Source organism: Heteronotia binoei, chromosome 8 (genome assembly GCF_032191835.1).
Source record: "Heteronotia binoei isolate CCM8104 ecotype False Entrance Well chromosome 8, APGP_CSIRO_Hbin_v1, whole genome shotgun sequence".
Taxonomy (NCBI): Eukaryota; Metazoa; Chordata; class Lepidosauria; order Squamata; family Gekkonidae; genus Heteronotia; species Heteronotia binoei.
The window spans coordinates 78,431,672-78,447,469 of NC_083230.1; the positions used below are offsets into that span (position 1 = coordinate 78,431,672).

Here is a 15,798-nt window from a genome sequence, read left to right on the forward strand (position 1 = left end):
CAGGAGGCTGGTGGTGCGTGGGGAACCGGGTTGGTTGACAGGCGGCACCTGAGTCGAGTCGGGTGGTAGCGGGGAACAGGGTGCGAGGGTACTCGAAAAGCTCAGTTCACGTTGCACCCAGTCCACATGGGGGTTGTGGGCTTGCAGCCAGGACAGGCCCAAGATAACAGGGAAGCGTGGCATGCGGGCCAAATCGAAGGTCTGCTTCCCTTGGCGCTGTTGGACCCACAAAACGAGTGGTAGAGTTTCGTGGCGGACCGGCCCCGAGCGCAGCAGACGACCATCCACTGCCTCGACCAGTGTAGGAGTTCCCTTTTCCCGAACGGGGACGCCATGCTCCTTGGCAAAGTGGCTGTCCATGTAGCAGCAGGCAGCCCCTGAGTCCAACATGGCATGGACGAAGATCCACCGGTCGTCGGGAAGCTGCAGGCGGATCGGGACCAGGAACGGGGTGGGTGGTGGATGGACGGAGCTAGAGGACCTCAAGGAGTGCCCCAGGCCAGGAGATCCGGCTAGACCTGGGGCTGGCCTTTTACCGAGGCAGCGGAGCTCGGGGTGCGCTTTGATTTGGCCGGGCAGGAGCTTGCAAAATGCCCGTCCCCTCCACAATACAGGCACAGGTTGTGGGTGCGCCGTCGGTTCTTCTCCTCAGGGGTCAGGCGAGGGCGGGCGCCGCCCAGCTGCATGGGTTCTACAGCCGGCGGTAAAGCTGGGGTACCTGGAACGGGAGCCGCCGGGGGGGGCCTTGTTGGAGTAGTGCCCCTCTTCTGCCTCTGGCGCCGACCTTGCAGTCGCCCATCAATGCGTAGACACAGCAGGATCAGGTCCTGGAGGGCGGCTGGGCGGTCGGTGCGTGCCAGTTCGTCCAGGACGGCATCGGAGAGGCCTTCAGTGTACTGGTCCACCAAGGCAGCTTCATTCCAGGCCAGGTCTTGAGCCAGCAGCTGGAACTCTGTGGTATACTGAGACACAGAGTTCTGGCCTTGGTGCAGAGCCCGTATCTTGCGATTAGCTGTCTCAGCACGCACAGGGTTGGCATAGGCGGCCTGGAAGTGTGCCTTGAACCGTGTGTAGTCTGCTAGCAGCGGCGAGGGCTCTAGCAGCAGAGGAGTGGCCCACTTGGCCGCTGGCCCTTTAAGCAGGCTCAGGATAAAACAGACTTTTGTTTTGTCTGTAGGGAAGTCGCCCTGCCTTATCTCCATGTATAGTTCACACTGGGCGAGGAAGGCAGGGAACTCTTCCAAGTTTCCTGCGAATTTCTCAGGAATGCTCACCGGGCAGCGAGAGCGGGGAGCAGCGGCGGCAGCCAAGGCCACGGCATTGGACGCAGTCTGCTGCTGCAGAGTAATCACCGCTTGGGTTAATTGCTGCACCTGGTCTAGGAGCCCCGGCAAGGGGTCCATGCCTCCTGCCGCTTGGTCCGTCATGAGCGTGCCTGGTGAGTTTTGGGTGCTGGCAAGCTGTCACGGCCCGAGTCTCTGACACGAAGCTGCGGCTGCTATCGTCCTGGCAACGAGCCAGGACCTCTCGCAGACAGCCCAGGCGAAGCACAGGGAGTGGTCGTAAAACAGTCCAGTTGATTGATAACGTAAACAGGCAGGCTGGAGGGTGAGACGGAAGCTTGGTCAGGGAAGCCGAGAGTCAGGAGCCGGGGAGCCGAGCCGAAAGTCAGAAGCCGGGAAACAGAGCCGAGAGTCAGAAGCCGGGAAGCAAAGCCGAGATCAAACGATACCTAAGCCAGTCCGATAAGCAAAGCCAGAGTCCAGAATACCAGTCTATGGGTCAGGCCGGGTCAGGAATGCACAGGTTCTTTCCGAAGCAAGGGGTGCGAGACGCAGACACATCCAAGGGTGTTCGCTTGTTGCCAGCACAGTTTGGCCTGAGGCCAGGATCCCAGATATACTGCTGGCTAATTGGCTCGTTAGAACTCCGGGCTCAGATCTCTTCTAGCCCGCATGCGCGCCTCTCTACGCCTGTTCCTGAATTCCAGGCGTCTCCTCTCGCGCAGGCGGGCCCCAGGTGTTGGTGAGTCTGGGGGAGATGAGCTAGTACCTGGTGTGGCCAGATTGGTTTCAGGTGGCCCCTGCTGCTGGCTGGCCCCTTCAGGACTTACGTCCTCTGTTGCTGAAGGCATCTGCACAGCAGGGGCGGGGTCAGCAGCAGGCACCTGCTCTGAGTCAGCAGGGGCAGGCACGACAAAGATTCAGTTTGCCCCCCCCCCCAACCCTGATCCAAACTATCATAACAAAATGAACAAATCACTCGGTTTGATGTGACCATGAATCTGTGGTAATATAAGAATTGGCTTGTCTGTCCATGTTTGTTTGTTTGTTTACTTTATTTATATCCCACCTTTTTCCTCAATAGGGACCCAAAGCAGCTTACATCATTCTCCATGTTACCCTTACAACAACCTTGTGAGGTAGGTTAGGCTAAGAGTCTGTGCCAGGTCCAAGGTCACCCAAGAAGCTTCCATGGCAGAGTGGGGATTTGAACCTGGGTTTCCCAGATCCTCATCCAACACTTTAACCATTATAACACACTGGCCGGCATAATTTATCAGAGAATAACGCTAGGAGACTCAAAACTGGCCACCAACTTCAGAATGTGGGAGTTCCAGGGCCAAAACTGAAAGACATGGGAAAATCCTAGCCAAAGTGAGACAAACTACCACCACACCAAGCTTTTTGCAACTGAGGGTAAGGGTCTCTGTGGCAGGTATAATTTAGAACATAATGCTACATGTTTGAAAGCTGGCCACTAATCCCAGAATGATTATGGAAGTTACAGTGCCAGAAATGAAGGTAACTGGAGCATCCTGAACCAGGTTATCTTCATAACAGGCAACATGTTATGATAAAGCTTCTAAGCGATTTGCCGAGTGTCTATAATACTCAGATCCTCAATCTGCCATGGAAGGTTGTTGGGTGATACACTCTCAGCCAGATCTACCTTACTCACAAGGCTGTTGTGGATAAAATGGAGGACAGAAGAACAATGCAGCTTTGGGTTCCCACTGCAGAGAAAGACTAGGTATGGTATTTGTTATAAATCTCATTTTAATAATATTAAAAAGATTGCATTATTTGTCATATAGCAAAGTAGCCTTTACAAAGGGCTGCTGGATCGTCCACCAATGCAGCTATAATGATAACAAGTCAGTGCCTGAACTGGGAATTCTAACTTCTGTTCCACATGTATAACTACTAAAACACATTACTGTCCCATTACCATGCATGTAAAGGGTGGAGAATGTGAGAAGCATCCTTTTACTACTTTATTACATCATGGGGAAATACTAACTCCCTTCCCCACTTCTGTTCATAATATTAACAAAGGTTTGCTACTTTTACTACTCTTAAGTACATTCTCTATTGCCAAGCAGAACAGGGATGAGAAAGTCTTGAGGCCAAGAAGTGAAAATAAAGGAGGGGGCACAGAAAAGGTAGGTGGAGGAAGATTAAAAATGTGGAGAAGAGGGAGAGAAATTAAGGAAAAAAGAGGGGAAAGTTGTTTAATCTTGCTGAAACACCCTAACTACCACTTTGCAAGATCTGACTGAACTGGGCGTAAGGAAAGTGAGAAAGGCTAGACAGATATAGAAAATGACCTTGGTTAGCAGGCTGCAGGTGGACAGTTAGTGTAGCAGCCGTCAGCTGAGGTTGCTTAGAATCACAGAATCATGGAGTTGGAAGGGACCTCCAGGGTCATCTAGTCCAACCCCCTGCACAATGCAGGAAACTCACAAACACCTCCCCCTAAATTCACAGGATCTTCATTGCTGTCAGATGGCCATCTAGCCTCTGTTTAAAAACCTCCAACAAAGGAGAGCCCACCACCTCCCGAGAAAGCCTGTTCCACTGAGGAATCGCTCTAATGGTCAGAAAGTTCTTCCTCATATTGAGCTGGAAACTTTTGATTTAATTTCAACCCATTGGTTCTGGACCTACCTTCTGGGGCCACAGAAAACAATCCCACACCATCAGTCTATATGACAGCCCTTCAAGTACTTGAAGATGATGATCATATCACCTCTCGGCCGCCTCCTCTCCAGGCTAAACATCCCCAGCTCCTTCAACCTTTCCTCATAGGACTTGGTCTCCAGACCCCTCACCATCTTTGATGCCCTCCTCTGGACCCCTTCCAGCTTGTCTATATCCTTCTTAAAAATGTGGTGCCCAAAACTGAACACAATACTCCAAGTGAGGTCTTACCAGAGCAGAGTAAAGTAATACCATCACTTCACATGATCTGGACGCTATACTTCTGTTGATACAGCCCAAAACTGCATTTGCCTTTTTAGCCATTGCATCACACTGTTGACTCATGTTTAGCATATGATCCACTAAGATCCCTAGATCCTTTTCGCACATACTACTGTCTCCCCCATCCTATAACCATGCATTGGATTTTTCCTACCTAAACGCAGAACTTTACATTTATCCCTTTTAAAATTCATTTTATTGGTTTTAGCCCAGTTTTCCTGCCTGTCAAGGTCATCCTGTTTCATTCATCTTCTGTGTTTGCAACCCCTCCCAATTTAGTATCATCTGCAAATTTAATAAGCATTCCCTCTATTCCTTCATCCAAATAATTGATAAAGATGTTGAACAAAACAGGTCCCAGGACAGATCCTTGAGGCACTCCACTTGTCACTCCTCTCCAATAGGATGAGGAACCATTCATAAGCACTATTTGGGTGCAATCTGTCAACCAGTTACAGATCCACCTAATGGTAACAGGATCCAAACCACATTTTACCAACTTGTCAACAAGGATAGTATGTGGAACCTTATCAAAAGCCTTACGGAAATCAAGATAAATGATGTCTACAGCATTCCCCTGATCCAGCAAGGTAGTCACTTTCTCAAAAAAAGAGATCAGGTTAGTCTGATATGACTTGTTCTTTCTAAATGTTCCAGGACCGACTTTTTGATGATTTGTTCTAAAGTTTTTCCAGATATAGACATCAAGCTGACGGGTCGGTACTTACCTGGATTGTCTTTTTTCCCCTTCTTGAAGATGGGGACAACATTCGCCCGCCTCCAATCTTCTGGCACATCTCCTGTTCTCCAAGAATTTTCAAAAATAATAGCTGGAGACTCAGAAATTACATCCGCAAGCTCTTTTAGAACCCTTGGATGCAATTCATCTGGCCCTGAGGACTTAGTTTAATTTAAAGAAACTAGATGTTTATGTACTACCCCTATGCTGATCCTAGGTTGGAACTTCATACCCTCCTTATATGTTCTGTTTTTGCCATGTTAAGCACCGTTCCCCTCAGAAGAGAAGACTGAGGAAATGCAGGAATTGAGCAGTTCCGCCCGCTCTTCATTACCTGTTACTATTTCACTTTCTTGCCCTCGCAATGGGCCTACCATGTCCTTGCTCTTTTTCTTACTCTGAACATAAGAAAAGAACCCTTTTTGTTGTTTTTAGCATCTTTGGCCAGCCTAAGCTCATACTGAGCTTTAGCTTTCTTAGTTTTTTTCTCTACAAGCACTGGTGATTTGTTTATATTCATCCTTGGTTATAAGGCCCTCCTTCCAATTCCTGAATAAGTCTTTTTTTATTTTTCAAGTCTTTAGAGAGCTATCTTGCTCCATCACTGAATTAGTTTATGGATTTAGCATGATCAGTTATGCAAGTTTGCTTCAGTCTTGGAGAAAGGGCACTCTAGAGCTAAAGTGCCTTTTACCGTGCTGCAATCTCCCTGTACCCCTAGTCAGGGTCAGCTTGTTCACTAGGCAAACTAGGCAATTGCCTAGGGTGCCAGGAGGGTGTGGGCACCAAATTGGGCTCTCCCCAACCTCCCCTGCACCCAAGGCAATGCCTAGTTTACCTGTCCTTGCTACGCCGCCACCTCCATCCCCCCTCCCGTGGGTAAAACACTGCCACCCTCCCTCTCCTTTCTGCACACTCCACCCCCCACACACACTTGAAGGAGTGTTAGGATCAGCCCTACCTGCTTAAATGTGGGACAGGCCTCTCAGCACTTGAGGGAGGAGTGAAGCCTCGTTCAGAGCTGAGAAGCTCAGCCCATGTAGGGCTGATTCTAGCAGCACTCCTCCGCCTCTCCCCCCCCCCCCCCGCACTGAAAGGAGCACTAGAATCAGCCCTACCTGCTTACACGCGGGGCGGGCCTCTCATCGCTGAACAAGGCTTCACTCCAGAGCGAAGCCCCGTTCAGCATTGAGAGGCCCGCCCTGCATTTAAGCAGTTAGGGCTGTTCTACGGCACTCCTCCTCCCTCTCTCCTGCTTCCCCCTCCCTTTCTGCAGTGGCACACTCCACCCCCCCCCCCTGCGATCATAGGAGTGCTGCTAGAATTGGCCCTACCCGGTTAAATATGGGCCAGGCCTCTTAGCATTAAACGAGGCCTTGGTCCAGAGCAATGCCTCGTTCAGCAATGAGAGGCCTGGCCCGCATTTAAGTGGGAAGGGCCAATTCTAGTGATGCTCCTGTGAGCGTGGGGGGGCAGCAGAGTGCAGCGCCACAGAAGGGGAGGGGAGGGGGGGAGGGAGGGTTCGGCAGTGCTTTATGGGGGGCTTTACAGATCCTAGGAAGTGCGACGCTCCACCTCCCCTTCCCGGGCATCCCAGAGTCTGCCTGTGGAGGGGGGCAGTGGGCTTTGAGTCTGCCTGGGGTGCCATATGCCCCAGGGCCAGCCCTGCCCCTAGTGGCTGCAGCCAGAACTGCATTAAAATAAAGGGAAAGACATTCAACTGGCTGCTGTATAACGGGTGGCCAATGGTAGCTCTCCAGATGTGTTTTGCCTACAACTCCCATCAGCCCCAGCCAGCATGGGAGTTGTAGGCAAAAACATCTGGAGAGCTATCGTTGGCCACCCCTGCTGTATAATGCTGGCTTCAAGTATCCGCCAGCTGACTTGGAGCCCCCAAATTCTGTTGGCCCAGACCTCCTCTGTTGGCAACCCTGTAGCCTTACTGCTTAGAGACTGACTGGCATTGCCATTCCCCCCCCCCCCCCCCCAAATCTGACAAGATATTGTTCCTGCTCAGCAGTTGTTTCCTAAAAGAATGTGGCTTTCAAAGGTGTTTTTTAAGCTCGTGAAATGTGTATATGAGAATAAATAAGATTAAAGAACAATTAAACATTTGAAAGGCTTGCAATGGCATAGTCATGAAGGGAGCATTTGGCTCTTCTAGTCACAAACAGTTATCCAGTAGCTGCCTGTAATGCTTGAACAAGCACATTGTTCACAGCAATTACAGAAGCATGAGAAGTGCTAGGTAGATAAAATGAAAACAAAATGTTGTGCTTTAAATTCTTGGAAAATGCAGCGTCCCAGCAACAATTATATCACCTTGAGCAAAGGTAAACAATTTTTTTTTGCATAGCAGAGATATATGTATGTTTATGGCTCCCCAGAATGGTTCTTGTAAGACCACTGAAAGGTCAGTGTAGAGAGCCAGTTTGGTGTACTGGTTAAATGCGTGGACTCTTATCTGGGAGAACCGGATTTGATTACCCACTCCTCAACTTGCAACTGCTGGAATGGTCTTGGTCATCCATAGCTCTTGTAGGAGTTGTCCTTGAAAGGGCAGCTGCTGTAAGAGCTCTCTCAGCCCCACCTATCTCACAGGGTGTCTGTTGTGGGGGGAGAAGATATAGGAGATTGTGACCTCTCTGAGAGTGAGATTCAGAGTATAGGGTGGGATATAAATTCAGTATCATCTTCTTCCTTAGCATTTTAGAAATAAATGCATTATTTCTTGGCCTATGCATTCCAGTCTTTACCTCATCCCATATTCCTTCATGGTTGCCTGTTATGTATCAAAGCCTGCTGGTAGCTGTGCATAAGGGCACTCCCCAACCATCCTTTAGCATTTCAGAACTAGAGATCACTTGATCACAACACAAGGATAATTTATACATTGCTTTATATTGAATTTGCCTACATGTCACATTCTCCCAAACGAAACACATGCTACCCATAAAGCTTGGCTTGGCTGTGTGTTAGAGTGAGAATATGTTTATTGTATGTGCTTCAGAGCAAATATTTACTGTGTTTTATTGTCTGACCCCTCTCCCCAGGTATTCCTTATGATTCAAAGTGAGAAAATAAAGAATGATTTTGTTTACATCAGCTGGCTGGCTCGCTGCTGTGAGTTCCTTTACTTTGCTACCAAATATAAACCCTTCTGTATTGTATCATCCTTTGTAATTTCTTTCCCTAACTTTTTAACTTTATTGGTAACTTTTAGTATATATGAAATTAAGTTTCAAATGTAATAGATATAGCCTATATAGTAGGCAAGAGTCACCGAAGAAGCTAATCTTGCTCAAACACTAGTTTGTGAAATCAGACAAGATGCTGGAGCCAGGCCCATAGCTACAGTGGGGCATCTCAGGGTGGGCCTCACTAGTAGCCCAGGCCTCCTGACTTTTTGCCAACCTGGGTTGAGAGTGCTGCTGCTGAGGACCTCACAGCTTCCCACTATCAACAGGTGAGCAGGTCCTGGCAGAGGGGATGCACATGCACCTGCTCCAACCTTCCCTGCCTACTCAGGCTACTCAGTCATGCCAAGACCTAAGGCAGGTGAAGCAGGTGGCTGGATGGCCAGCTGGCACTGGCCACCCTTCCTTATTTCCTGGGTAGTGGGTTAAACACTGAGGGTGGGCACACCAAGCTGGGTTGGTGTGCTGCTGTTGATGCTGCACACGCAGCCCCATGTGAGGCTAGGCAGGCAGTTGGGGACACCAGCAGCTGAGCCTGTGTGAGACTGACATGGCAATGGGGACACAGATGTGGCTCAGTTGAACTCTAGGGAGGGTAGTCAGGGAGAACACACCGCTCTTCCCTCCGTCTCAGGCTATGTGGCAGGAGGGGGCTCAACCCTTCACTATGCCTCTTCTTGACAGCTTGCATGAGAGGCCAGGAGCTTCTATGAGGTGCTCCCAGCCTTGGGGAGGTGTGGGGGTGCCCCAAACTTATTTATAGGTCTCCCAGATAAAGAAATTCTGGCTGCAGGCATGACTGGAGCTCCAGCTTTAAAAATAATTATCAGACCTATGGCACAGGCAGGAAGGGAGGGTTTCACCTTCTGCCACACCGTTTTCCTCAGCTGGAGAGCCACTGTTTGTCATCATGCACATCTCACAGAGGTCTGAGAGGAGCAGAACAGAGCAGAGCAGCTCTGATAGCTGAGACAGCTGGAGAAGTTGCTGAGAATTTCTGAGTTTTGAAAGACTTCATTCTGAGGTTTGCGGGGCTGCCTAAAATTCTGAGTTGTGATAGCTGGGGAACTGCTCTTTGTTTGGTTGAGTGGGCTAAAGGTGAAAGAGATTGAGAGTGATTGCTGCTGATTGCTTAGGAGTGCCTCTGCTCCACCCTCTTTGCATTTTAAGCTGCGCTTTACCAAAGGCGCGAGCCGAAGGGCTCTTGGCCTGTGGCTCTTCACCTAGGGACTCCCTAAGGACCAGGAACCCAGATCCCTGATTTCCTTGTTCTCCCAATAAGGTAAGTTGACCCTCCAGAAGGGGAGCCACTTAAACAAACAGCATTTAAAGAGGACTGTATATTTGAAGATAGAATATATATAATGAAGATAGAATGCCAGCAGGGGGTTGGGGGCTTTCCAGTGTTTTACACTGAGTGTCACATGTATGACTATCTGCCCAAAGGACAGAAGTCTTGGGTGTGTGCTCAATGCAAGGAGCTCCTGGTCCTCAGGGAACGAGTTCGTACCCTTGAGGCCGAGGTGACTGCCCTTGAGAAGCAGAGATGGTCAGTTAGGCACTTGGGGAAGACTCTCGGGGGCATATTAGATGAGCCCTGCTCTGAACGTAGCAGCCCCGTTGCTGCCAGAGAGTGTGAGGGTCGAGAGGGAACAGGGCACCGTGCTGAGGATAAGGGGAATGCGCCCTCAGAAGGGACCTCTTCTTCGGTTGGTGAGCGGGAATCCTTTCGCGCCAAGGAACCATCCCTGGGCAGGGGGAGAGGGGGGTTTGGTAGTTGGTGATTCGATCCTTAGGCAAGTAGACAGCCGGGTGGCGAAACCGCGTACTGACCGTATGGTGACTTGCCTGCCTGGTGCGAAGATAGTGGACATTACACGTGTAGTAGATAGGCTGATAGACAGTGCTGGGGAGGAGCCAGTGGTCGTGGTGCATGTTGGCACCAACGATGTGGGGAAATGCAGTCGTGAGGTCCTGGAGGAAAAATTTAGGCTGCTAGGCGGGAGACTTAAGGCCAGGACCTCCAAGGTGGCCTTCTCAGAAGTGCTACCTGTTCCACGTGAAGGGCAAGAGAGACACGCACAAATTAGAAGTCTCAATGTGTGGATGAGACAATGGTGTAAGGAGGAAAGGTCTAAGTTTGCTAGGCACTGGGATGCTTTCTGGAACAAGCGGGAGCTGTACAAAAGAGATGGTCTCCACTTGTCCCCGGATGGAACCAGGCTGCAGGCGCTTAAAATCAAAAAGGTGGCAGAGCAGTTTTTAAACTAAATCTTGGGGGAAAGCCGACAGGAGATGAAATGTCTCTGTTTTGGGAGGTCTTGTCTCAAAGAGATGAAGGGTTGGCTGCTATTTTTCTACCGGGTAACGGATCAGAGTTGTCCACTGTGATGGTGACAAACAGTATGGACTGTCTGCCAGAGTCTCAAGGCGGCAGGAGGAAGGTGGCGGGCCTAGCTTGCCTGGGAAATTATAGATGTTTGTATGCAAATGCTAGAAGTGTTCGAAGTAAAATTGGTGAATTGGAATGTTTAGTGTTGGGAGAAAACATAGACATTGTGGGAATTTCAGAAACTTGGTGGAATGAGGTGAATCAGTGGGACACGGTGATTCCTGGATATAAGTTATATCGGAAGGATAGGGAGGGAAGGGTTGGCGGTGGGGTGGCTCTGTATGTCAGAGAGGATATACGGTCCAGTAAGACTGAGGTCAGAGAATTAGATTCCCTTTTAGAAATGCTTTGGATTGAAATAGAGGGCCCAAAAGGAAATTTAACTATGGGAATTTGTTATCGCCCACCAAATCAAAAGAGAGAGGATGATTATAGTATGATGGAAGACTTAAAGATAGCGGCTAAATGTAAAAACTGTGTCGTAATAGGTGATTTTAACTACCCGCAGATTGATTAGGTCAATATGTGTTCTGGTCGCGAGAAAGAGATAGAATTTCTTGATGCTCTCAATGACTGTGCTATGGAGCAGATGGTCTCAGAACCTACCAGGGGTGGGGCGATCCTGGATTTGGTCCTAAGTAATGCCCAAGACTTGGTGAGAGATGTAAAAGTGATTGCGCCATTTGGGAGCAGTGACCATAATGTTATTGATTTCACCGTTTGTATAAATAGGGAGTTGCCCCAAAAGACCGCCACAACCACGTTTAACTTTAAAAGGGGAAAATTTACTGAGATGAGACATGTGAGGAGGAAACTGAAAGGAAAGGTAAATACGGTCAAAACCCTTGGGGAAGCTTGGAGACTATTTAAAACTACAATCCTAGAAGCTCAGATAAAATACATACCACATGTTAGGAAAGGCACAAACAGGCATAAGAAAAGGCCTGCATGGTTAACAAACAAAGTAATGGAAGCTGTAAAAGGTAAGAAGGACTCCTTTAAGCGGTGGAAAACCAGTCCAAGTGAGATTAGTAAAAGGGAACACAGGCTGTGGCAAATCAAATGCAAGACTGTGATCAGGCAGGCAAAAAGGGACTATGAGGAGATACTGCAAAAAACAAAGACCAACAATAAAAATTTCTTCAAATATATTAGAAGTAGGAAACCAGCCAGGGAGGCAGCGGGGCCCTTGGATGACCATGGGGTAAAAGGATTACTGAAGGAGGATAGGGAAATGGCTGAGAAGCTGAATGCATTTTTTGCCTCCGTCTTCACTGTGGAAGATGAGAACTTTTTGCCCGCCCCAGAACCACTAATTTTGGAAGGGGTGTTGAAAGACCTGAGTCAGATTGAGGTGACAAAAGAGGAGGTCCTACAACTGATAGACAACTTAAAAACTAATAAGTCACCGGGTCCGGATGGCATACATCCGAGAGTTCTGAAAGAACTCAAAGTTGAACTTGTGGATCTTGTAACAAAAATCTGTAATCTTTCATTGAAATCTGCCTCTGTTCCTGAGGATTGGAAGGTAGCAAATGTCACCCCCATCTTTCAAAAGGGTTCCAGAGGAGATCCGGGAAATTACAGGCCAGTCAGTCTGACTTCAATACCGGGAAAGTTGTTAGAAAGCATCATCAAGGATAGAATGAGTAGGCACATGGATGAACACGAGTTATTGAGGAAGACTCAGCATGGGTTCTGTAAGGGAAGATCTTGCCTCACTAACTTGTTACATTTCTTTGAGGGAGTGAACAAACATGTGGACAAAGGAGACCCGATAGATGTTGTTTACCTTGACTTCCAGAAAGCTTTTGATAAAGTTCCTCATCAAAGGTTCCTTAGAAAGCTTGAGAGTCATGGAATAAAAGGACAGGTCCTCTTGTGGATCAAAAACTGGCTGAGTAATAGGAAGCAGAGAGTGAGTATAAATGGGCAGTCTTCACAGTGGAGGACGGTAAGCAGTGGGGTGCCGCAGGGCTCGGTACTGGATCCCATGCTCTTTAACTTGTTCATAAATGATTTAGAGTTGGGAGTGAGCAGTGAAGTGGCCAAGTTTGCGGATGACACTAAATTGTTCAGGGTGGTGAGAACCAGAGAGGATTGTGAGGAACTCCAAAGGGATCTGTTGAGGCTGGGTGAGTGGGCGTCAACGTGGCAGATGCGATTCAATGTGGCCAAGTACAAAGTAATGCACATTGGGGCCAAGAATCCCAGCTACAAATACAAGTTGATGGGATGTGAACTGGCAGAGACTGACCAAGAGAGAGATCTTGGGGCCATGGTAGATAAATCACTGAAAATGTCAAGACAGTGTGCGTTCGCAATAAAAAAGGCCAACGCCATGCTGGGAATTATTAGGAAGGGAATTGAAAACAAATCAGCCAGTATCATAATGCCCCTGTATAAATCGATGGTGCGGTCTCATTTGGAGTACTGTGTGCAGTTCATGTCGCCGCACCTCAAAAAGGATATTATAGCATTGGAGAAAGTCCAGAAAATGGCAACTAGAATGATTAAAGGGCTGGAACACTTTCCCTATGAAGAAAGGTTGAAATCTTGGGACTCTTTAGCTTGGAGAAACGTTGACTGCGGGGTGACATGATAGAGGTTTACAAGATAATGCATGGGATGGAGAAAGTAGAGAAAGAAATACTTTTCTCCCTTTCTCACAATACAAGAACTCGTGGGCTTTCGATGAAATTGCTGAGCAGACAGGTTAAAACGGATAAAAGGAAGTACTTCTTCACCAAAGGGTGATTAACATGTGGAATTCACTGCCACAGGAGGTGGTGGCGGCCACAAGCATAGCCACCTTCAAGAGGGGTTTAGATAAAAATATGGAGCAGAGGTCCATCAGTGGCTATTAGCCACAGTGTGTGTGTGTGTGTGTGTACACACACACACATACACACACTGTGGCTAATATATATATGTGTGTGTGTGTGTGTGTATATATATATATATAAAAATTTTGCCACTGTGTGACACAGAGTGTTGGACTGGCTGGGCCATTGGCCTGATCTAACATGGCTTCTCTTATATTCTTATTATGAAAAAATTAACAGTACAGATAGGTGCCTGTGTATTTGCCACAGTGGGGCAAATAACAGTTCCTCAAATGGGGGAAATAGCATTAGAGAGAAGGCTTAAAAACCCCTTCCCACTACAGTCCTGATTGGAGGTGGACACATACTTGATTATTGCATTTTTTAAAAGTTGCAAGATCTGAGTTCATCGTTTCAAGCAGCAAGACACGCTTGAAGCTTGCGCTTGCAGAGTAAATGGTGTCTTTGTCACATGGCCTCCATGGCCGTCTCTCCTACCACTGCTGAGGAGGAAAGCTGCCAGCTTGCTGCCATACAGCCTCCCCCCTCCCCACAGCTGCTCTAAGGTGATCCCTTTCCACCCCTCTTCCAGCAGCTCTGGTGGGGAGCCACTCAGAGGTTTAGATACGTGCCGCATGGTCTCCTGCCTTTACCTGTATTTAATATTATTAATTTATTTATTTTTTTATTGTATCCCGCCCTCCCCGCCGAGGCAGGCTCAGGGCAGCTGTAGCATGCTCCTGCTAGGCAAGCCCGTTGGGAAAAGGGGAGGGCGGTGGAAGGCGCCACCAAGTCACAACTGACTTTTGGGGCTACAAGACCTCCGATTCGGATTTCTTCCTGTCGGAGGGCGAGCCGAGGCTGCCCAAGCGCAGCTCCCACCCTCGCTCGAGTGGCCAGCAAGACCAGGCCAGAAAACCCCTGCAGGTGAACATCACCTCTCCACTGATCCCCAGCCCCGGACTGCAGCCGGGACCGGGACCTCCACTTGTGTGTGCCAGCCTACCCTACCCTGCCTTGTCTGCAATGGAGCCATCCACCCCCTACTCTCCGCCCCACTTGAGGGCCAGAACAGCCTCTTCTTGCAGATGCCCTCTAGCCCAACGTCAGCCCAATGTGGAGCTTAACTTTTAGTCCTGGGCGCTGAAAGTGCCCCCTTGTTTCTGCTTGTTGAGGGGTCAGAGATTTTTTCCAGCCCCTAAGCAATCAGAAGCAACACGGAGCTTAACTTTCAGTCCTGGGCACTTCAGTGCCCTGTTGTTTCTGCTTGTTGAGGGGTCAGATATTTCTTCCAGCCCCTAAGCAAGCAGAAGCAACAGGGAACTTAACTTTTAGTCCTGGGCTCCGAAAGTGCCCCTTTGTTTCTGCTTGCTGAGGGGTCAGAGATTTCTTCCAGCCCCTGAGCAAGCAGAAGCAACTTTGAGTTTAACTTTCAGTCCTGGGCACTGGAAGTGCTCCTTCGTTTCTGCTTGCTGAGGGGTCAGAGATTCCTTCCAGCCCCTAAGCAAGCAGAAGCAAGGTGGAGCTTAACTTTCAGTCCTGGGCTCCGAAAGTGCCCTGTTGTTTCTGCTTGCTGAGGGGTCAGAGAATTCTTCCAGCCCCTAAGGAAGCAGAAGCAACACGGAGCATAAGTTTCAGTCCTGGGCTCCGAAAGTGCCCTGTTGTTTCTGCTTGCTGAGGGGTCAGAAAATTCTTCCGGCCTTAAGCAAGCAGAAGCAACTGTGTATGATGATGACAGAATGGAGAAGGATGCAGCCGAGGTGCTGGAGGCTGGTTAGGGGCCCCAAGTCAGAGGGCCCTGCCTAGCAGTCAGGGGGCTGTGCCCCCACAGATCCCCTCGTAGCTACGGGCCTGAAGCACAAGACAATCTTTAAGCATTTGAACCCCTGTTTTCTGCTCTCCACAAAAAGCAGCAGGGAGCAGAAAGCTGAGGTCACAAGGCAATATAAACCAGTTCAGTTTGGGAACCGACCTCCCATTTTGTATCAGCTCATGGTTCATGAATCAAAGCACAGAAATGTGGTTTGTACCCATCCCTGGTAGCAGCATCTATTGTTTAGGAACACTAGGGGTGCAGGAATCTCAACTCACAAAAGCTGCCATGGCAGCTTTGTGAGAATGTTTTTCCATTCTTTTTCTTTATTTAAATATTTCTATTTCTCCTTTCTTTTTGGCTCAAGGAGGCTTACAAACTTCTCTTAAAATAGTACAATTGTAAAACCTACAAAATAAAACCCTAAATAGCCTCCTCCCCTGCTGATGCATTTTGTATCAATAATTTTAAAAATACATTATTTAACTACTATGCTAAGGTTGTGCTACTGCTATCCCCTGAGGTAGATGTATGCTCTTTCCCTTAGTTTTTTTCCCCTATGCCTGA

General features: G+C 48.6%; 1 protein-coding gene across 2 annotated transcripts in view; it reads left to right on the top strand.

Annotated features, from left to right (window-relative positions):
- IFT56 (intraflagellar transport 56) overlaps positions 1–15,798 on the top strand; it is a 66,137-nt gene that overhangs the window by 42,469 nt on the left and 7,870 nt on the right. For both annotated transcript variants that reach the window (XM_060245315.1, XM_060245316.1), the window contains one exon: positions 8,058–8,127. In XM_060245315.1, coding sequence (XP_060101298.1) covers positions 8,058–8,127 — 70 coding nt within the window. The remainder of the gene's footprint in view (positions 1–8,057; positions 8,128–15,798) is intronic.